Genomic DNA, 20,170 nt, shown 5'->3' on the forward strand with positions numbered 1-20,170 from the left:
CCTGCCTCATCTGCTGCCTCTGCTAGAGTGAGTCAGGCCAGCATGCTGTTATTTGCATAGAATGTTGTTATTTATCCTCAAATAAAACCCCCTGACCGCCCTGCAGCTACTGCTACACCTCAGCTCTCCACACCCTCTGGCGCCAGAACAGCCCGGGGGGCCTCGGCTTTCACTTCCTCTAAGGCTCTGCTCCAATGTCATCTCAGTTAGGCTACCCTGACCACTTCATTCAAATGTACAACCCGCCTCTGACATTAGATAAATGCAAAGAATTTAAAGAATTCAGAGGAGCCAAACCGGTTTGGCTGGGTTTGGCTCAGTGGATAGAGCATAGGCCTGCAGGTTCGAATCCGGTCAAGGGCATGGACCTTGGTTGCGGGCACATCCCCCCCGTGGGGGGTGTGCAAGAGGCAGCTGGTGGATGATTCTCTCTCATCGATGCTTCTAACTCTCTATCCCTCTCTCTTCTTCTATGTAAAAAAAAAAAAATCAATAAAATATATATTTAAAAGAAAGAAAAAAAAGAAAAATAAAGAATTCGGAGGGTAAAAATTGTATCTGTTTTCAAAGAAAGAGTGGAGAGATAAACGGTTCACATAAAAATGGGAGCATTTCCATTGAGAACTGAAGAATGAGTGAGGCAGCGTCATGGAAGGTGGCATTGGAGATAAAGCAGCATGGTATCAGGAAAACAAAGGATGTATTCAAGGAATGTTGGGCCGTTCCATTTTGACTACAGTATCACCATCCATGCAGGGAGAAATAAGAGGTAGATACCCAGCTGCTAAGGTTGGCTGAACATGGATAACCTCAAGAACCCACGCTAAGGAATCTGAAATTACTGTTAGATTCAGTTAGCATTTTTGAAATTAATTTAAAATTAGTAACTGTCACAACAGCACTAGGAGAAATGAATCAGGTTTAAGTAACAGGCATAAAAACGGACTTACATATGATTAGATCTTCTTCCTCTGTTTGTTTTCTTTCCTATGACTGGAGTGCCAAAATGTTCAGGGTTGGTGAGCGGGAGCTGGTCCAGAGTCTGTGGGTAAGAACATAAACCCCAAAAAAGTTATTACATTGCAAGTTCTTTCTTCTTTTCAAAGCAGTTTAAGAATATACTTAGGAGGAAAAAAAAAGAATATACTTAAATTCTGACATTAAAAGCATCCAAGAAGACTAAACATTACCTTCCTAAAGATAGAAAACTCATTTTAGAGATATTAGAATAAAGATGATTGGTCCCATTACTGAAAAAAGGTAAAAAGAAAATCAGCTATTCTCTTTAGATGATTTCACTATCTATTTGAAGGCTGACAGACTTCTAACAATGATTAAAATACAGAGCAAAACAAACACAGCTCAGTGGAAACAGTTTAGAGAGATCAGACACCTATACGTAAGGATCTAACTAACTCCTGAGTTAAGGCCAACTGCAGCTCAAAGTTTTCTTTGCACATAGGGATTCATAACATATTAAATAAAATAATAGACGTTCACCTGTTACATGGTTACTTACTTCACTTTCAGCAAAATGCCTCTCTCCTTTCAGGCACAGGGAGGACCGTCTCAGCGTCTTCTCATCTCCATCATCAAACACTAGGAGAGGAGGGAAAAACGGAAACTGCTGAAGAGTTTTTCAAAGATTAACAAGATAAAAGAAATCATTTAATTTTCCAGGCGGAAATAGAGCTATTTATTGTTTTAGACGATTACATTAGAAATTCAGGTCACATTTTATGTTTTCTAAGAAACAGCTTCAAACACTGAGTATCTTTTCCGATCTCTAGCAAAAAAGAAACCATGTACCTTATGAAAAGCCTTCTTCCCTCCAACAGAAAACACCCCATAAAAATGTTAGCATTTCAGTATGAAACCATTTAAGTCAGGGGTCCTCAAACTTTTTAAAGTGGGGGCCAGATCACGGTCCCTCAGAGAGCTGGAGGGCCGGACTATATGAACTACTAATTCCTACTGTAACACCTCGGCTGCGCTCACTGCCCAAAACACCTGGCGGGCCAGATCAGACTCCTCTGCGGGCCGTAGTTTGAAGACCCCCGATTTAAGTGCTAATTAACCCTTCTCGATGTGGTAAAGGAAAAGCAAGTTTTCCTGCTGGTAAGAACCTACAGATTGAGCTAAGAAACAGAAAAAACACAAACTGATCTATTCAGTCCGCCATTAAATAATTACTCTATTTTTATTGAAAGCAAGGTTTCTCAACCACAGCACTACTAACATTTTGGACCAGATAATTCTCTTGAGGGGGGAGAAGGAGAGGCTGCGCTGTGCACTGTAGAATACTGAACAGCAACCTCGGCCACTAGATGCCATCAGTTCTCCCTTCCAGCTGTGATAATCAAAAATATCTCCAGACAGCGCCAAATGTTCCGAGTGGTGAACTTGCTCCCGGTGGAAAACTGCTTATTTAAAGTACTAAAATGTCCCACCAAATGTACTGTAAGTTTATATATACACCGAATATACGTATATTTTGTGACATAGTAAAGATATGAGTAAAACTATATGAGGAAAGTACTTGCAATGAAAGCAGCAAAGGGTTAATATTCAGAATATAAAAAGAACTCACAAACTAAAAATAATAAGAAAGTGTGACTCAACAAGATAAATATACTTGAATGTACACTTAGAAATGGTTAGGGGGCCCTGGCTGGGTGGCTCAGTAGCTTGGAGAATCGTCCCTTACACCAAAAGGTTGCAGATTCAATGCTCTCGGTGAGGACTAATATGGGAGGCAACCACTCGATGTTTCTCTCTCTCTCCTTCCTCTCTCCAAAATCAATAAACATATCCTATGGTGGCGATTAAAAAAATGGTGAAGATGGAAAAATAAATTTCTCTAAGTTACATTTTGAAATGAAAAAAGCTAGAAATCCAATTCTATAATACACTGAGTGGCCAGATTGTTATGCATTCAGAGATCATAAGAATCTGGCCACTCAGTGTATGTATAACTAAATAATTTCAAGTAATATTTATACACATATTAATAAAATAAATTTTTTAATCAGGAAAGATAACCATTAACAGTGATATCGTTTGTGGTCCTGGGGAGGAAGTAAAAAAAGGAAACTTTGCTTTGATTGTATTGTTTTTGAAAATACATCTTTAAAAGCTGGATCCCCTTACCTACAGTATACCAACTCGCGTCTGTTAATTTATTGATGACAGCTTCCTGATATGTCCCATCGAGATTCTTCACTTCCACTAGAGCTCCAACCTGAAGTATTTTTAAAAAGTTAGAAAAACTTTTAGAAGGTAAGTGAACAAACCAAAAACTGGTTTTATTTTTTTAATTGAGTGCATGGTAGTAAAGAATAAAATGACTGATTTGTGTTGCGGTCCCAGCAGTTTTACCACCACTGTTCCTGCGGCATCAGTGACAATGTCAACATAGTAAAAAGGCAAATACTATGTAGGAATTATTATGAAAAGAGTTGTGCCCGTTTTTGCCTAAAAGGGTCTTGGGAACCCCCAGAGTCCTCAGACCTCACTTTGAGAACTGGAATCACCGCATGTGAAACCGACTGTCCTGCCCCTATGACCACTCCTCTTTGGAGGAGGAAAGCGAGGAAAATGAGGGAATAGCTCTGAAGTCTCCTTAAGAGTTAAAATGTAAAACTAATGACAATCATTTAAAAGTTTCCATTTGATCAAGAAAATACTGGGTTATATTTACATGGTCTTTAAAACTGTATCAAACTAAAAAACTTCCACACAGGATAGAAAACTATCAAGAAAATGAAAGCACAGCCTACTGAATGGGAAAAGTATTTGAAAATCATTAATCTAATAAAGGGTTTAATATCTAAAATATATGAAGCACTCATACAATCCAATAGCAAAATGAACTATCGATTAAAAACATGAGCAGAGTGTCGAGCTGGTGTTGCTCAGTGGGTGAGCGTCCATTTATGAACCAGGAGGTCACAGTTCAATTCCCGGTCAGGGCGCATGCCCAGGTGGCGGGCTCCAACCCCAGGAAGGGGTGGGCAGGAGGCAGCCAGTCCATGCTTCTCTCTCGGCATTTTATCTATTAATGTATTTAGAGAACAATACGTACTTATCAATTCAACAACAAAATAGTCAATGAATTAAAAAGAAATGACCGGGTATAATTTTAATGTTTACCATTAAAGCACTGGAATTACTAATGAATAAATAAATGAATTACCTTTAGCGGGCCCTTTATGTGGTCATCCTGAACTTCCACTGTCGACGAATCATGCCGAAATGTCACCTGGAGATGATGAATTTAATTAGACACATGCACACACACGCAATACCAGGTTTGAAAAGTACAGTGTCCTTCTGTATACTGCCCGGACCGAGTGCTCAGTGGGCTCAGTGGCATTCTATCACCAAAAGGTGGTGGGTCTGATTCCCTGACAGAGCACATAACCAGGTTACGGGTTCAATCCCCAGTAAGGGTTTCTGTGGGAGGCAGCCAACTCATGTTCCTCTCTCACATCAGTGTTTTTCTCTCTCTCTTCTTCCTCTCTTTAAAACCAATAAAAACCATATCCTGCCCTGGTGGGTGTGGCTCAGTTGATTGGACCATCATCCCATGCATCGAAAGGTGGCAGGTTCCATCCCCGGCTGGGGTGAATGCAAAGGTAGCCAATCAATGTTTATCTCTCACATAGATGTTTCTCTCTTCCTCCCTCCCTCTCTCTAAAATCAATTTTAAAAAAAAATCCTTGGGTTCAAAATATGTGTATATCTATAATAATAAAAGCCTAAGACACTATTGCAACCAAACGGACAATTGAACAGACGGCATGGGGAGACCAGGCCGGCAGGGGGGTTAGTGAGGGGCAATCAGATGACCAAACAGCAGGCAGCATGGGTCGACCAGGCCTGCGGGGGGGGGGGGGGGGGGTAGTTGGGGGCAATCAGGCCGGCAGGCAGGTGAGCAGTTAGGAGCCAGTGGTCCCAGACTGTGAGAGGCAGTAGGACATCCCCAGAGGGTCCCGGTTTGGAGAGGGTGCAGGTGGGCTGAGGAGAATCCCCCTCCCCTGTGCACAAATTTCATGCACCGGGCCTCTAGAGTATATATAATATTAATCTAACTTCATTCCAGTAAAATACTTCCAATCACAAACAGTAACTTTTTTCCCAGGTATTTTCATAGCCATTACTCCTACAAACTAAGCTAATCTTGCAGGAAAAAAAATTGTTAAATATACTCATCAAAGTTTAAATAGTAAATACTGGACATGTAATTTATAAAATCTACGTAGACCGTACCTTGACTTTGACAAGTCTCTTTGCTGTCTTGATCTTGGCTTCACAGAAGGCTCCTCTGTACTTGGCACTCACATCAGTGCCCACTGTCAAATAGGGAGGCTCGTCCAGGGCCTAACAATGCAAACAAATCAGATTTAAACTCTGGTTCTTTCCCACGCTCAGACCTCAGAATGGCAGATCAAATCTCATAGCTATAAAAGCTGTGATAACTATGTATGTTAACAATCTACAAAATACACTAAGTTAAAAATAACTAAAAATATTTATCAAAGTCTACTTAAATGTACTAAATGTACATGATATAAAATATAAAGGCATCTTTTCCTATTAAAATACACATGGTTCATAATATGAATTTGCTCAATCACAAATATATGTCATTCCTTCATGCCCCCTCTGTCCACCATCCATTCAAATATATATGTATTACATGACCACGAAAAAGCAGGTTCTTAAAGCTCAAAGTTGGAGAAATTTTCTTCTCACAGGCTATATCTTTATAGGCACCAAATTCAGAATCTATCACTACCTCCACAGCTTTTAGACAGAATGGCATCAAAGGGGCAAGAGGAATCACATGTATTCAAACTACAAAATCCAATCTAGAAAGTCTCCAATAAAACTTAGCCCAAATGTCTAATGCTTTAATGCATGGGTTCACTGGTTTTTAATAATCCTAATGTAGCTGCTCTGACTTTTTACAATCAGGTAAATAGTACTTTTGTATAGGATCTGTATTTCTAAGGAGTTCTGCTTAATCAGTTCCATAGCCAAAGAAAGATTAAGTAAGTAACTTTTCCCAAAGTGTTTTTACGAGAAATACTAATATTCCAAGAAGCTCTCCTCCCCCCCCCCCCCCCCGCAAAAAAAGAGGGAGAATTTGGAAAAACTGGTTTATTGAATGAATTCCCACTCTGCCTCATCATTGCCCAATCTGGTTTGTCCAAAGAACCTCTTTCTTGTTTCTTCCTATTAATATCTATTACCATCCCATTACCATCTATTCCAGGGGTCTTCAAACTACGGCCCACGGGCCACATGCGGCCCGCAGAGGAGTCTGATCCGGCCTGCCAGGTTTTTTGGGCAGTGAGCGCAGCCAAGGTAGGAATTAGTAGTTCATATAGTCCGGCCCTCCAGCTCTCTGAAGGACCGTGATCTGGCCCCCACTTTAAAAAGTTTGAGGACCCCTGATCTATTACCATTACATTCCATAAAACGTAAGGGGGAAAATACTGTTATACAGCAACAAATAATGAAAATATCAATTTCACTTGGATCTTAAAGTAAATCCACTCCTAATAGTTGTGGCTAGCATCTCCAAAAATAATTTTTTTTACCAAAATTCTACTGCTATGTGCCTGGTTGGTGTGGCTCAGTGGATTAAGAGGTTCGGGGTTTAATTCCCAATCAGGGCACATACCCGGGTTTTAATCTCATGCAGGAGACAGCAGATCAGTGTCTCTCTCATCGATGTTTCTATCTCTCTCTCTCCCTTCCTCTCTATCTAAAAGTCAATAAAATATATTTTTAAAAACTCTAATGCTATGTAACAAAAGTGCCCATATTTATATCAAATAATTTTAATAACTTTTTTAAAGATGGAAAGGTATTAAGATCAATAAAAACATAAAATAAAATAAAAAAAGATCCTACATAAACAGCAGATATAATTGTGTATACTATGAGGGGGTGTATAAACTCAATTCAGACATAATCATGTTGCATGCTATAGCAAGAGAGGTTAAGAGTTGGTGGGATGGCTGAAACCGGTTTGGCTCAGTGGATAGAGTGTCAGCCTGCAGACTGGAAGTTCCCAGGTTCGATTCCAGTCAAGGGCATGGACCTTGGTTGCGGGCACATCCCCATTGGGGGGGGTGCAGGAGGCAGCTGATGGATGTTTCTCTCTCATCGATGTTTCTAACTCTCTATCCCTCTCCCTTCCTCTCTGTAAAAAATCAATAAAATATATGTATATAAAAAGTTGATGGGATGCTCCATAAGAAGTGTATACCACTCTTTAGAGTGACAGAAAGACAGCCAAGGCTGTCCACCTCTTCCAGGCTACTGTACTTCGGTCCAACACAGAGAGGCACAAAGAACTGTGAGCTGATTAATTAAGAGTCTTCTGCCCAACACCCACCCTGAGAGGCAGAACACGTACACAACCAAAAACAAAACAAAAAACCCTCTTACCTTCTCTTTCTGCTCTGCTTCTGATTTTGGTCAATAATACAGACCATCTCAGAGGCTAAAATAGAATGTTTTATGTAACACCTCTATGCCAGGGGGAAATTAAACTACTCAATCGCCACCCCTTTGTTTAGCAAACAGAACAGTTTTCTAGTTGCCAAGGCAACAGCTACCTCACAGTTATCAGCTCTGCTTATACAATTCTTTTTCCAGTCACTCTGACCAAATGCCCTCCCTGGCACCCACAAACACTGCATTCCCTGAGGACACTGAAAAGAGAAGCGATTCTGAAATCCGCTGAGGGTGAATACTAATCCTTCAAGAAGCCAAAATGCCAAGGAAACATGTTAAGTGCCCAACTGAATCAACAGTCATCTCCACTGCGCCCTGGGCTTTCGCACACCGATACATTAAAGCCGTTAAAAAAGAGAATAGCTGAATCAATTCTCCCAGTGGCTGGCTAATGCTGACATTACCTAGGAAATATTCAGTTATTCAAGATCTGTTTGTTTTTTTGGTTTTTTTTTTAAAGTAAAACATACTAGATGACATTTTATTGAGACCGTTTCTTAAAAAGAGTAAGCATTCAAACCACTTACTAGGCGGTGCCAGAGCAGCCAGAGAATCAGAAAACAAAAGTACTAAATCTGATGCTAAAACCTCCAGGAAGTAAATGTATTTAAACCTACAGATAAATCTGCAAAAGCAACTTTTTGTGCACGGCAATCTCAAAGAGGCATTAAAAACCATAATGAGATAATCCCACCAGATGAATGAATGAGGTTGGCAGGGCCCCAGCATCATTCTCTCTCTCACACACACACACACACACACACACACACACACACCCCGGGCTCACGGTCTGTACCAGCTTCAGGGACTAAATGCCACATCAGGACAGTGATCTGATCTGGAGAGGAAGAGTTTGGTTTTCTGCACGTAAACAAACAGGCTCGAGGTGGGTGCTCACCCAGAAAATCACTCCCTATAATGGTTCGCCTAATCCAATGACAACCCTCTAGGCTTGGGAGCAAAATGTCCTTTTCCCGGGAAAGACCCCCACCGGCCAGCCAGCAGCGAATGAGGAGGAGGACAAGCGTTTCCTAGAACCCTCAGCCACAGGAAGGGCTGCGAAAGGCTTGAAGGTGAGAGTTCCTGGAATAAAGAAATCTGCTTTTCACCTTCTATTAAACATTTCGTTTTAAAGGATTCCATTAAGACAAAAATGGCAGGTTTTACTCTTAATCTGGAAATTACAACTTTCCCCCCAAACTTCCAAATCTACTTTTAAGTTAAAAGAAACAAACAACCCTGGCCAGTTCTGCTCAGTGGATAGAGCAGCGGTTCTCAATCTGTGGGTCTCTAACGACCCTTTCACAGGGTCACCTAAGACATCCTGCATATCAGATATTTACATTACGATTCATAACAGTACCAAAATGACAGTTATGATGTAGCAACGAAAATAATGTTATCGTTGGGGGTCACCACCACAGGAGGAACTGTATTAAAGGGTCGTGGCATTAGGAAGGTTGAGAACCACTGGGATAGAGCATCCATCAGCCTTCCAACTGAAGGGTCCCGGGTTCGATTCCAGTCAAAGGCACATGCCAGGGTTGTGGGCTCCATTCCCAGTGTGGGGCGTGCAGGAGGCAGCCAATCAATGATTCTCATCATTGATGTTTCTATCTCTCTCTCCCTCTCCCTTCCTCTCTGAAATCAATAAAGATATATTTTTTTAAAAAAAACAAAGAATTAGAAATAAACACAAAACTAGTCACTATTTATCACCTTGAAAGCCTAAATTCATAAGAGTTTGCACATTCTTTCCACAGAACAAATGACAATAACTCCAATGTACTGAGAACTTATTAGGTAGTAGATCCTGTTATTACATTTAGTCACTCCCAACAGCCCCATGAGGTAAGCCCTAAAGCCATTCCTCATTTTAGACAAGAACACCAGCCTTCTTAGGATGTTTGAGAAAACTACCCTGGTAAGCAGAGGAGTTCCAACTCAATCCCAACAGTCTTAAAGAATCCTCATTCTATGGGTTTATAGCAGGAGTGACAGGCTTTTTCTAGCACAATACAGCAAGCATGTACTGACTGCTCAGAACCAAGCACCGCATAAAACATCTTAAATGTTATTTCATTTGGCAACTACACAATCGTAAGGCAACTGTTATCCCCATTCTACAAAACAATGAAACTGATGTCTGCTTTCATAAATGACCTTAGCCAAACTCCAACAGTAAGGAACAGAGAGAGTACTAGAAACAAGATCTCGCTCAAAAAAAGATGGTTTTTATACATTCAAGGATAATTTTTACTCTCAGTATATGAAGTGAATCTTTCCTTGACAGTTTATAATCTTCATTTTGGCTATAAATGACAAAACGTAAGTATGATTGTCAATTAAAGTTATTAATGACTACGCTTTCATAAGCAATTATACTGCAAGTTTATCAAATTAGGAGAAAGCAGGCTGGTACTTGTAAAACCTTGACACACAGAACTTCTAATAACCTAGTTAAGTCACACTGCCAAAAATTTACCCATAAATTAGAAGATGGATTGAATAAGAGAACTCTGCATAAAGTATACATTCCATTGTGCAAGATACACTGTAAAAGTGACACATTTTAATATAAAACTATATACAGAATAAGTATCCTTTTAATTGATGGCTAAGTTTATACTTTAACAATGATAGATACACAATTTTCTGTAAGATCTTACTAACAAATCATAACTCTGGCCCAGGGGGTCAACACCATGTTAAGCTGGAGAAACACTCACCCCAGCGCAGTGCTGCAGGTTTCCTATGATCCCTAACTGTACCAAAAGCTACGTACATCCTTGCCACCAATGACCCCATCAGGCACATCACTGACTGTGGAAAAGGTAAGAGCAAGCATACACTAACTTTTATAATAGTTTCATAATACCTAGTGTGATGAAAACTATACTTCCAGATTTTCAGAGCAACCTTTTAAAATTATTTTATAAAATGTGTCCATCCAAGGATCTTGAAAACATTCTCTTTAGAAATTTAAGAAGGCAAACATTTTAAGCTATTCGTGAAAATGGTAACATTGCAGAAAGAGTATAATACTCTTTTTCTAACTATATAGTGATATAAACAAATGAAAATCAGAAAATAAAATGAGTATTGACCAGATTTCCTGATCTTTAATGGTAAGAGTAGAAAGATGTGCATACTACTGCTTCTATCAAGATGATTGGCAGCAGATCAGCTACCAGATGCTGCGCAGAGCTGCGTTTCTCTAGTACTGTATTTACAGTGTGGCAAATGAGCCGAGTTCCACTGAGAAGCTAAGCTTTGGGTCTGCTTCCCAGGAAAATGAATGACCATGTTAAAATTCAGCACCTAATTCTGGGGAAGAGAGATTTATAGAAACCTTGATACTCATACTTGGACCTTCTGAGTACGAGCAATTCTTAATTAAGGAATACTGCAAACTATATTCAGAGTAAGACTAGTGTTTTATAACTTTCCCTCTTTGCCTCCTTATTTTATCCCTTTCCTATTTACCAGCCTAAAATATGACCATAGTAAGGTGAACGTGAAGTTTGGTTTCTCTATCACTATAGGCTGATTCTAGAATACTTACATTTTATTCTTCCAATAAACTGTTTACTTTTATAAACTATTGATAATTTTCCTCCCCAAAGGTGAATGATGTCTCCAATCACAGCATGAATATTATCACATTTCTAAAAACACATTGTCTTCCATGAAATGAATGTCAGGACTTCCTTCAGTTCTGAATGAGCAGAAATGCAATAAGTTTTATAATATAAGCTTTCTTTTCCAAAATTAAGTTAAACAGTCGCTGGCTGGATAACTCAGTTGGTGAGAGCGGAGTCCCAATAGGCCCAGGTTGTGGGCTCAATCCTCAGTCAGGGCACATAATCAACCAATGACTGCATAAATAAGGAAAACAACAAATTGATCTCTCTGTCTCAAAACAATCAATCAATAATTAAGACTCCATTAAAAAATGAAATGAGGCAATCAGGGGTGGGGCCGGCCAGGGGGAGGGGCTGCGGGCTGATGAGGGTGGTGGGGGTCCACCAAGGGCGGGGCTGGCAGGGAGGGGTAGGGGAGGGTAAGTTTGGCCGGCTGTCCGCCCTTAAAGGGTGGAAGATTCTGATTAGGGGAGGGACAGCAGCGGGGAGGGGTTGCAAGGTTGGCCTGCCCGATCCCCGGATCTGACTGGTTCGCTGGCCACAGAGTGTCATAGCAACTGGTTGTTATGGTTCTTACCACATTATGGTCCTTGGCTTTTTATATATATAAAGTAATAAGCTAAAAGTGATGCATTGTACTTAAGTAATCAATAAAAAATTTTAATAATTCTATTTGCAGATTTTGCCTTATCAAAAAATACACCTTCTACACTCTGCAACTTTTAAATATCAAAAGGATGAGTGTGACTATGGTTTCCTTGCTTCCTGTGGGCGTCATCTTACATAGAACGCTAGTCCATCCTCCGAATGTAGAACCATCTTTGTCCTGTGACATCGAAAGGAAGGCAGTGAGAATCCTGTTTTTAAACAATCTGCCAAGAATAAAAGTTTGCAGCTCTTTTGGATGTCTTGTTTACAGCGACATCAGGCAGAGCCTTTTTTACAAATATAAAATATAAATGCTTATTTTCAAAAACTATGCAGCCCTAGTAACTTCATTCATTTCCGGTTACCAGCCAGGAGATCTGTGCCCTTGGCTCTTTCTCTTCCCCTACACCAGCCTGACAGGAGTGCCTGCCGGCTTGACCTTCCTGAGACACCCAAGCCCGGCCAGAGTGGCTTCATTCACTGAGCTTCGTCCTGTGACCAAAAGGTCAGGCACACACCTGGGTTACCAATTGGATCCCCAGTGTGGGAGGCACACGCAAGGCAACCAATCCATGTTTCTCTCTCTCTCCCTCTCCTCTCAGCATATCCTCAGGGAAGGATTAAGAAAAAAGTTTTTGAGGACACCGAAAATTTGGCCACTGCTCACCTTCCTCACTCCAGCGCCCCTAACCCTATGCAGTTCACTGAGTAAGTCAAGCTGAGGCCACATGACTAACTCCCCCACATCTTCTCAATAAAGCCTATTTGATCACCTTATTTAATACTACCGCCCTGGCTGGTCTGGCTCAGTGGATAGAGCATCGACCTTTGGACGAAAGGGTTCCAGGTTTGATTCCAGTCAAGGGCATGTACTTTGGTTGTGGGCACATCCCCAGGAGGGGGTGTGCAGGAGGCAGCTGATTGATGTTTCTCTCATAGATGTTTCTAACTCTATCCTCTCCCTTCCTCTCTGTAAAAAAATCAATACAATATATATTAAAAAATCAGAAAAAATACTATAGCCTGCTTCATTCCGTATCCTCCATACCCGGCTCCCCTCTTATTTTCATACTATTTACCATCTAACAAACGAGGTAATCTACTTGTGTTTATTCTTATTTGTCTGCTTACCTTCCCCTGACCTTAAATATAAGGCCACAACACAGGGCCAGGCCTGTCTACATGTGTTGTTCACTGTACAGAGACTAGCCTGTTGCATTTTTTAAAAGTCCAAATCCTTGGTGGTCATCAAGCTCTCAACAGGGTATCACAAATAATAAATTATTCCCGAAAAATGGAAGGTAGGTCCCCCAACGTTTAAAATACATGTTCACACAAAAGCTTGCATACAAATGTTATCGGCAGCATTATTCATAGGCAAAAAGTAGGAGTACTCCACATGTCCTGTAAGTAACAGGTGGATTAATGAGATGGTTATATCAATAAAGTGGGGCATTATTCAGGAATAAAGAGGAATGAAGTATTAGCATATACCACAAAGTGAGTAACCCTTGAAAATACCATGCTAAGTAAAGGAGTCAGACACACAAAGCTATGTATTGTATGATTCCATTCAAAGGAAATGTCCATCACAGACAAACCCTTCGGGACAGAAGGCAGATTAGTAATGGCCAGGGGAAGGCCAGGGGAGGGACCGCTAAAAAGGACAGGGTTTCTCTGGGGAAGATGCAATGTTTTGGAGTCGAACAGCAGTGATGGGTTCACAATCTTGTGAAAACACTAAAAAGGAATTGTAAACTTCATAAGGGTGAATTTTATCTCATTTTCTAAAATTCAAACAGAACCAAGTAAAATGGAAAGAACTGCTGGTCTAAGTGTCCAGTGCTCACTAATAAGGGTACACCTGCTTTCTGTACTAAGTTCTAAGACTTCCACCTACCAGCTACTCACAGCCAAAGGGGGAGGGTGATTTGTAAGCAGCAGTAAGCAGAACTTTGTCCTCAGACTCACTCCATCAGATCCTGCCACCATCCCCGCTCCAGCACTGCCCACCTTGGTCCACCACCTCGCTCTGCACTAACATGGGCGCCTCAGACTCCTCTCCTCTCACTCTCCTCCCTGCAGTCTGCTTCTACACCGCAGTCACTGTGCTTTCTGAAAATGCCTGCCAGGTCACTTCCTTCTCTTGCTCCAACCCTTCAATGACTTCCTGGCACACTCAGATTTCACCCGTGAGTCCTCACCACGGACTGCAGGCCCTCCACCGCCTGGCCCTGTGCCTCTCCAGCCTCAGCTCCCACCACGCCGGCCCTGCAGCCTCTTCCTGTTTCTCAATATGCCGAGATCAAACGGGCCATCCTACAGGGTCTCTGCACCTGCAGCTTCTTCTGGAATGCTCTTCCCCAGGGAAGTGAACGGCTCACTCTACCATCTGTCTCACTCGATGCTGAATGCATCGCCTCAAACAGGCCCTTCATGACAACCAATGAATGAACGAGTAAATAAATAATTAACACCCTCTGTCCCTCTGACCTCTTAACCTGAATCTGCTTTATTTCTCTTCACAGCACTTACCACATTTTTTTTTTTTTTTATTTTGTTTGGTGTCTGTCTACCCTAACAGGAAGTAAACACCACAAGGGAGTCAACGCTTGTTCACTGATGTAACCTCCACACCAAAACCATGGCTGCGACCAGGAAAGTTCACAATATCTCTCCAATGACTGCATTTATAGGCTGAGTTAGCAAAAAAAAAAATATATACTCATCTGCTATACTTTTTAAAATCACAGTAAGCAAAGAGCAATTTGGACAGAAAACAAGTCGGTATTTTACAAAATTGCCTTTCACCGAAAAGGCCACAAGTTTATAGGACAAAATACATCTGTCATGTTATGGACCTAAATCCATTTGAATATTGTTGTTCAATATTAACATTCACGCTGATAATCAAGTCTGACTGCTCTCCATCACACTGCTCTCTGAATCTACAGCTTAATAAGGAGATCCATAGGGATGTGGACCTCTTACAGGTCCTTTAAATACTCAAAACCCTCCTCATCTTTAATGACAGCATGCTCCAAATGACAAAACACCCATCTCAGGCCCAGGTCCTAAGCTCTACTTCCTCGTATCTCAGACCATCCCCTCGGCCCCTCTGCCTGTGCCTTAGGCTCAGTCACTTCTCAGTGGGGTCCTCGCCTGGAATCTCCCTTCCATTCAGAGCTCCCGCTTGATGTATTCAATACAGTACTGCGGAGGTGATCTCTCTGCCATACAAACCCAGCATCTTCACCGCTTCTTAGAAACCTCCAGTGGATTCATGGACCTTTCAGGCCTATTTTCACCTCCTTCACTTGGCCTCATCCCCATCACTGCCCTCTGTTCCCACCTCCAGCACACCCTGCTGGAAGATAAGCCAGCCACAGGGAACTCCTTAGTTTCCAAATGCATCACCTTGCTTTTTCCTTTATTTTCCACACGCTGGTTCCTCTCTGTCGGAAACACTCCTTTCTACCCCTGTGTCCGGTGAAAGTTTTAACTCTCCGCTTACAGTCAGTTCCAGAGGGCTTTACAAGGGGTCTCTGTGGCTGAGCTACCCGCCCACAGGACTTATAATTACCATACAAATCAATGCTCTTATAACTCGATATGCAGTTTTGCTTTCTCTGTCTTCTAAACTGTGAGCATTTAAAAAGGCATTTATAATGAACCCATTATTTGTACATGATCGAAGCCAGGATTACTGAAGAGAAACTGATACATTCGAAAAATCATCTCCCTAGTTCTAAGTACAATTACTATGGCACTTCCTCCCTAGAGATTCTGAAATGTCTAGCCTTCCCATTTCACTTGAAATTTTACCACAAGGGCCCTGGCTGGGTAGCTCAGTAAGTTAGAGCACCTCCATGATACACAATGCTCTAACGGTTAGAGTCTAACCTGAGCTACCCAGCCAGGTTACATTGTGGGTTCAATCCCAGGTCAGGCACATACAAGAATCAATAAATAAGTGGAACAAATCGATATTTCTCTCCCCCCACTTCTTCTCTTTCTCTAAAATAACAATAAATAAATAAATAAAATAAATGTTACCACAATGTAATGTTAACAATATAGATGCAGGAGAAAATAAGTAGGAAATGAATCTGATATAATTAGGTCTTAGAATAACTTAGAAGCTTTAACAGTCTATCATTTCTTGATAATGTGCTATCACTGGTGTAGAAAGGGCTATCAAAAGTATGAAGAATAAATACAACATAACACCTACATCATGATCTGTGTTAAAAGCCCCAAAGTGTGTTAATCAGCTTTCTCAAAAACACACTGGACAAAAATATCAAAAGACAGATATCACTACAAGAAAATCCCTTCTCAAACATATAATACTTAACATACACATTGTATTTATTTTGGGATTTCAAGCAACAACCAAAAGAGCACTTTTACCTCAAAACAATGCCACAATAAAATTTTAAAAAATTCTTATGCTTTAAAAATCAGTGCAAACTTTAAGCATCATTACTTTTTGCTGTTGTTAACTCTCAGCTGAGGATATTTTTCCCAAGGAGAGAGTGGAAGGGAGGAGGATGTGAGAGACACATCCATTGGTTGCCTCCTGCAAGCACCCGGACCAAGGACACGTGACCAAATAGGGCCAGGCAGCGAACCCAAAACCCAGGTACTTGCCTTTGTCCAGTAATCACACCTGTAACGCTTTGGTTTGCTGCTCTAACCACTGAGGCACACCAGCCAGGGCTAAGAATCATGACTTTTAAACTGTACTGTCAGAAGCAGAAATACAGTGATTTCCCCTTTTTATTTAATTTATTGGGGGGGGCGACCGACACTGGCTCTTAACAAAATTATACAGGGTACAGGTGCACAATTCCACAACCTCTATACACTATTGTGTGTTCACCACCTCAGCTCTTCTTCCATCCACATCAGACACTCCCCTCCTCAGATCAAGTAAAAATATGTTCGGTAAGAGCTAATAAATGGCATAAACCCCCCTATAGCTCTGTTGTCATCACAATATGGAAACTGGGAGCCTGGAAAAAATGTAAGTCCAAAATAACCAATACTAAATACTTTGTGAATTGCAATTTTTTTTTTTTTTTTTAAAGCAAAATACCAATCATGGGCGGCCTCTCAACTTTCATTACACAAGAAATTAAGTTGTAAGAAATTTGCTAAGTTTTTAGTACCACTGATTACTAGTTCCCTAAGAGGAAACTTACTATATAGCAACAGGAAGTTTGTCTTGTATAAAATCAGAAGTGTATTATAATAACACCTTTTCTTAAAGGCAGGAATAATGGAAATGCTGAGCATTTAAATTAATGGTTTTAAAAGGATACCCCAAAATTTGCACTTGACTAACACTTAGCATGAAACTTTTAGGGTTAAAGTTTCAACTTACTTTCTTTTTTTTAAACACACATTGAAAAAAAAAAAAAAAAGAGAAAGAGAGAAGAAAAAGGAAATGAAAGAAAGGAAAGGAAAAGCAGATTTAAATCAAAAGACCTTCAACTTACCTCATTTCTTTTAACCAAAGATTTTTAGAGTTCCTAACAGGCCAGGCACTACTTTGAGAATTGTGACAAATTACAACATTTATCCCAAATGAAAACCTGTGTTCTTCAGCTTCTGAATCTATTACATATTATTCAACCAGCATTTCTCTTGTTGGAAATTTTTGCCAAAAACCAAGCAAGGTAAACATTTTTCTTATAAACTCACTTGTCACTGTTTTACACAGGTCACACTAGTCACAGCTGTGACAAACAAAAAGGGATTCATTTATGGAACATCACTGATGGTTTTTTTGCGTTTCTTTTTTTTGTTTACATGAAGGTGAGATGGGAATTCAGCAGACACACACATTTAAAGCACCTCAAACTCAAGAAGAAAAACCCTAAGTAATTACCGGACTGAACATAATCACTTTGTTCAGCTGATAAACATTGAAGTAGCCGCAGCTTTTTCTTTCGGCCATAAACACGAGCATTACACATTTTAAAAAGCACTCTGGACTCGGAAGAAAAGTGAAGCAAATGCGTTTAAAAATAGTTCAAAGAACTGTCAAAAGTGGACCGCATTTGCATTCTGACGGCCCATCTGTTGCATTGCTGCCCCTGTGCACGCACTCTGCCTCCTGCACGCGCACTCCTGAGCGTGGAGGACAATGTCTGTGGCCTCCAAGCGCCACCAGTTGAATCCAGACATGCAGGTGCCTAAGGCTCTCCTCCTGGCCTGCGTTAGAGACATCAGGGCTCTCAATCGCCCCGCCTCCGCAGGGAACCAACAGCCTGTACTTCTGCCGCTGTCATTTCTTCCACCGATTAAGCAAATTCTACTTCTTGGACAATAGACTCCTTAGGAGAACACGTTTACATTGAAGAGGAACCTGACCGCCGGTTTTCATCGCAAAAGCAACACTACACCCTGACAATCCCCACACCGTGTGCAGCTCGACAGAGACACGTACCCCGAGCCATCCCAAATCCCTGGAAATACAAGGAATACAGCTGCCAGCTCCGGGGTGCGCCAAGATCATCCAAATCCTCTTTTAAAAAATCGTTGCGGCTAAGATTCTGCTCGCGGCTGATCAAGCAGGTCTGCCTAAACACTCACACAGCGCTGTTCACACCCCCCATGGGGTTTTCTTACATCCGTGTAAGCGATCGAACCCCAATACAGTTCGGGTTCTAGAGTCGGGTTACCTGACCTGCTTCTCTTCTGTTTTGAAGCTTTAGAAGAAAAAAAACAAACACTCTCGTGCGTGCAATGATCGCCTCTCGTTTCCGGCAAAGAGAGGCGCTCCGTGCACGGGACAGCCATCCTCGGTGCGAGATTCCAAAAGCTGGCTCCCAACTCCTCGGCCCCGCGGACCCCACTAACTCTGGTTCGCCCCTGGGAAAAGGGATCGCAACCCCCCCAGGCTCCCCGAGCCCGGGGCTCCGAGGGCCCGAGCTCGCCCTCGATCCGACCGACCGACCCCCTCGCTTCCTGGATGTTCCTTTCCCGCAGCAGCAGCGATCTTACCTTCATGGCGATGCCAGGCCCGCGGCGCCCTCCGAGACACCCGGTTCACCTGCCCCTGGAGGGGAAGGAGACAAAAGGCACCGTCACCGCCGCGGACGCCCCCGGCCCCGCGACCCCCCTGCGCGGGCGGAGGCCGGGAGGCCGCTGCGGGGCTCGCCCGGCCTCGCCGCCACCGCGCACCCCGCCACCCACCCACCCGCCCACCCGGCTCCCACCCGGCCCGGCGGCAGCCCGGCGTCCCCCGCGGTCGGGACCCGCCAGAGTTTCCCCGGCTCCGACCATGACGCCATTTCTGTCAAAGAAGAAACTCACAAGCCGGGCGGGCGGGCCGGCGGGGCCTCTGCGCTCCCCGCTGCCGAGGGACCTTTCCGCGCGGGGCTGTCCCGAGACCCGGGGACCGGCCGACCGGCCGACCGGCAGGACGAGCGGGCCGCGGGGGCAGGGGGCCGGGAGGAGGGGCCGGAGGCGGCTCAGCCTCCGCGCCCGCCGGGCCGCACCGGGGCCCTCGCCGACCCCGGGACGCGCGGCCACCAGGCCGGGGCGACCGCGGGGAAGGGGGGGGGCCCGGGAGCTCCGCAAAGCGGAGGCCACGGATTCGGGCGCCCGGCCGGGCCCGGGGACTCCCCGAAGGACACCCCCTTCCGCCACCCCCCCCCCCCCGGGTCCCCGACGAGCCCGCGGACGCCTCCGAAATGCCCTACCTGCGTCGGAGGCCAGCGCCGAGCCCGGCGCGTCCGGGGTCCCCTCCCCGGCTCCCCCCCAAAACCGGCAGGCCCGGGGGAGAGATGGGGCGCCGCGCGGCGCGGCCAGCGGGGCCGAGGCTGAGGCTCCGGCTCCTCCTCCTCCCGCGGCGGCGGCTGGTACCTTTGTTTGGCGGCCGCACGGGTTCCCTCGCTGGGGGGAGGGGGACGACGAAAAAAAAGCCTCCCGGACGGGGCGCCCGGGCCCCCGGCGCGCGGCCGCCCCCGGAGGACGGCGGCCACGGTCCCCTGTGCGGCTCGCTCCGGGGAGAGGGCCAGGCGGCGGCCGTGGCGGCGGCCAAGCTAAGCTTCAGAGACTCCTCCGCTCCGGCGCCCAAGCTCCTCACTCCGGACTCGACTGACGGGCAAACATCGCTCCCCCCCCCACCTCACAGCCCGAGCCCCCTCCCTTTCCCCTCCGCTCTCCACTCCCCTCAGCTGTCTCCCCGCCCCTACCTCTTCCCCGGATGGCCTCTGAGACGGCCGCGGATTGGCCAGGGCGCTTTAGAGCCCGCCCACACCTCGCTGTCATTGGTCCTTGGGATACAAACAACGACGCCATTTTCCCACCAGTTCTATGGAAACAGAAAG

The 20,170-nt window shown here is 43.7% G+C and overlaps 2 protein-coding genes across 6 annotated transcripts in view; both read right to left on the reverse strand.

Annotated features, from left to right (window-relative positions):
• Nucleotides 1-20,006, reverse strand: part of ARID4B (AT-rich interaction domain 4B) — a 53,524-nt gene extending 33,518 nt beyond the window's left edge. For 4 of the 5 annotated variants that reach the window (XR_014793584.1, XM_084868677.1, XM_084868676.1 and 1 more), the window contains exons 1-7: nucleotides 19,541-20,006; nucleotides 18,840-18,894; nucleotides 5,272-5,382; nucleotides 4,196-4,261; nucleotides 3,151-3,241; nucleotides 1,520-1,599; nucleotides 951-1,042 (exon numbers count right to left, since the gene is read on the reverse strand). Coding sequence is in view for 4 of the 5 variants with exons in the window: in XM_084868677.1 (XP_084724803.1) it covers nucleotides 951-1,042; nucleotides 1,520-1,599; nucleotides 3,151-3,241; nucleotides 4,196-4,261; nucleotides 5,272-5,382; nucleotides 18,840-18,845 (446 nt within the window). In the remaining variant the exon portion in view is untranslated. The remainder of the gene's footprint in view (nucleotides 1-950; nucleotides 1,043-1,519; nucleotides 1,600-3,150; nucleotides 3,242-4,195; nucleotides 4,262-5,271; nucleotides 5,383-18,839; nucleotides 18,895-19,540) is intronic. The other variant, XM_084868675.1, reaches the window with a different exon arrangement.
• GNG4 (G protein subunit gamma 4) overlaps nucleotides 1-20,170 on the reverse strand; it is a 170,080-nt gene that overhangs the window by 111,586 nt on the left and 38,324 nt on the right. The gene's annotated exons all lie outside the window — the stretch shown is intronic.

The sequence above is a fragment of the Pipistrellus hanaki genome, assembly GCF_964339955.1.
Source record: "Pipistrellus hanaki genome assembly, chromosome: 20".
NCBI classification, from domain to species: domain Eukaryota; kingdom Metazoa; phylum Chordata; class Mammalia; order Chiroptera; family Vespertilionidae; genus Pipistrellus; species Pipistrellus hanaki.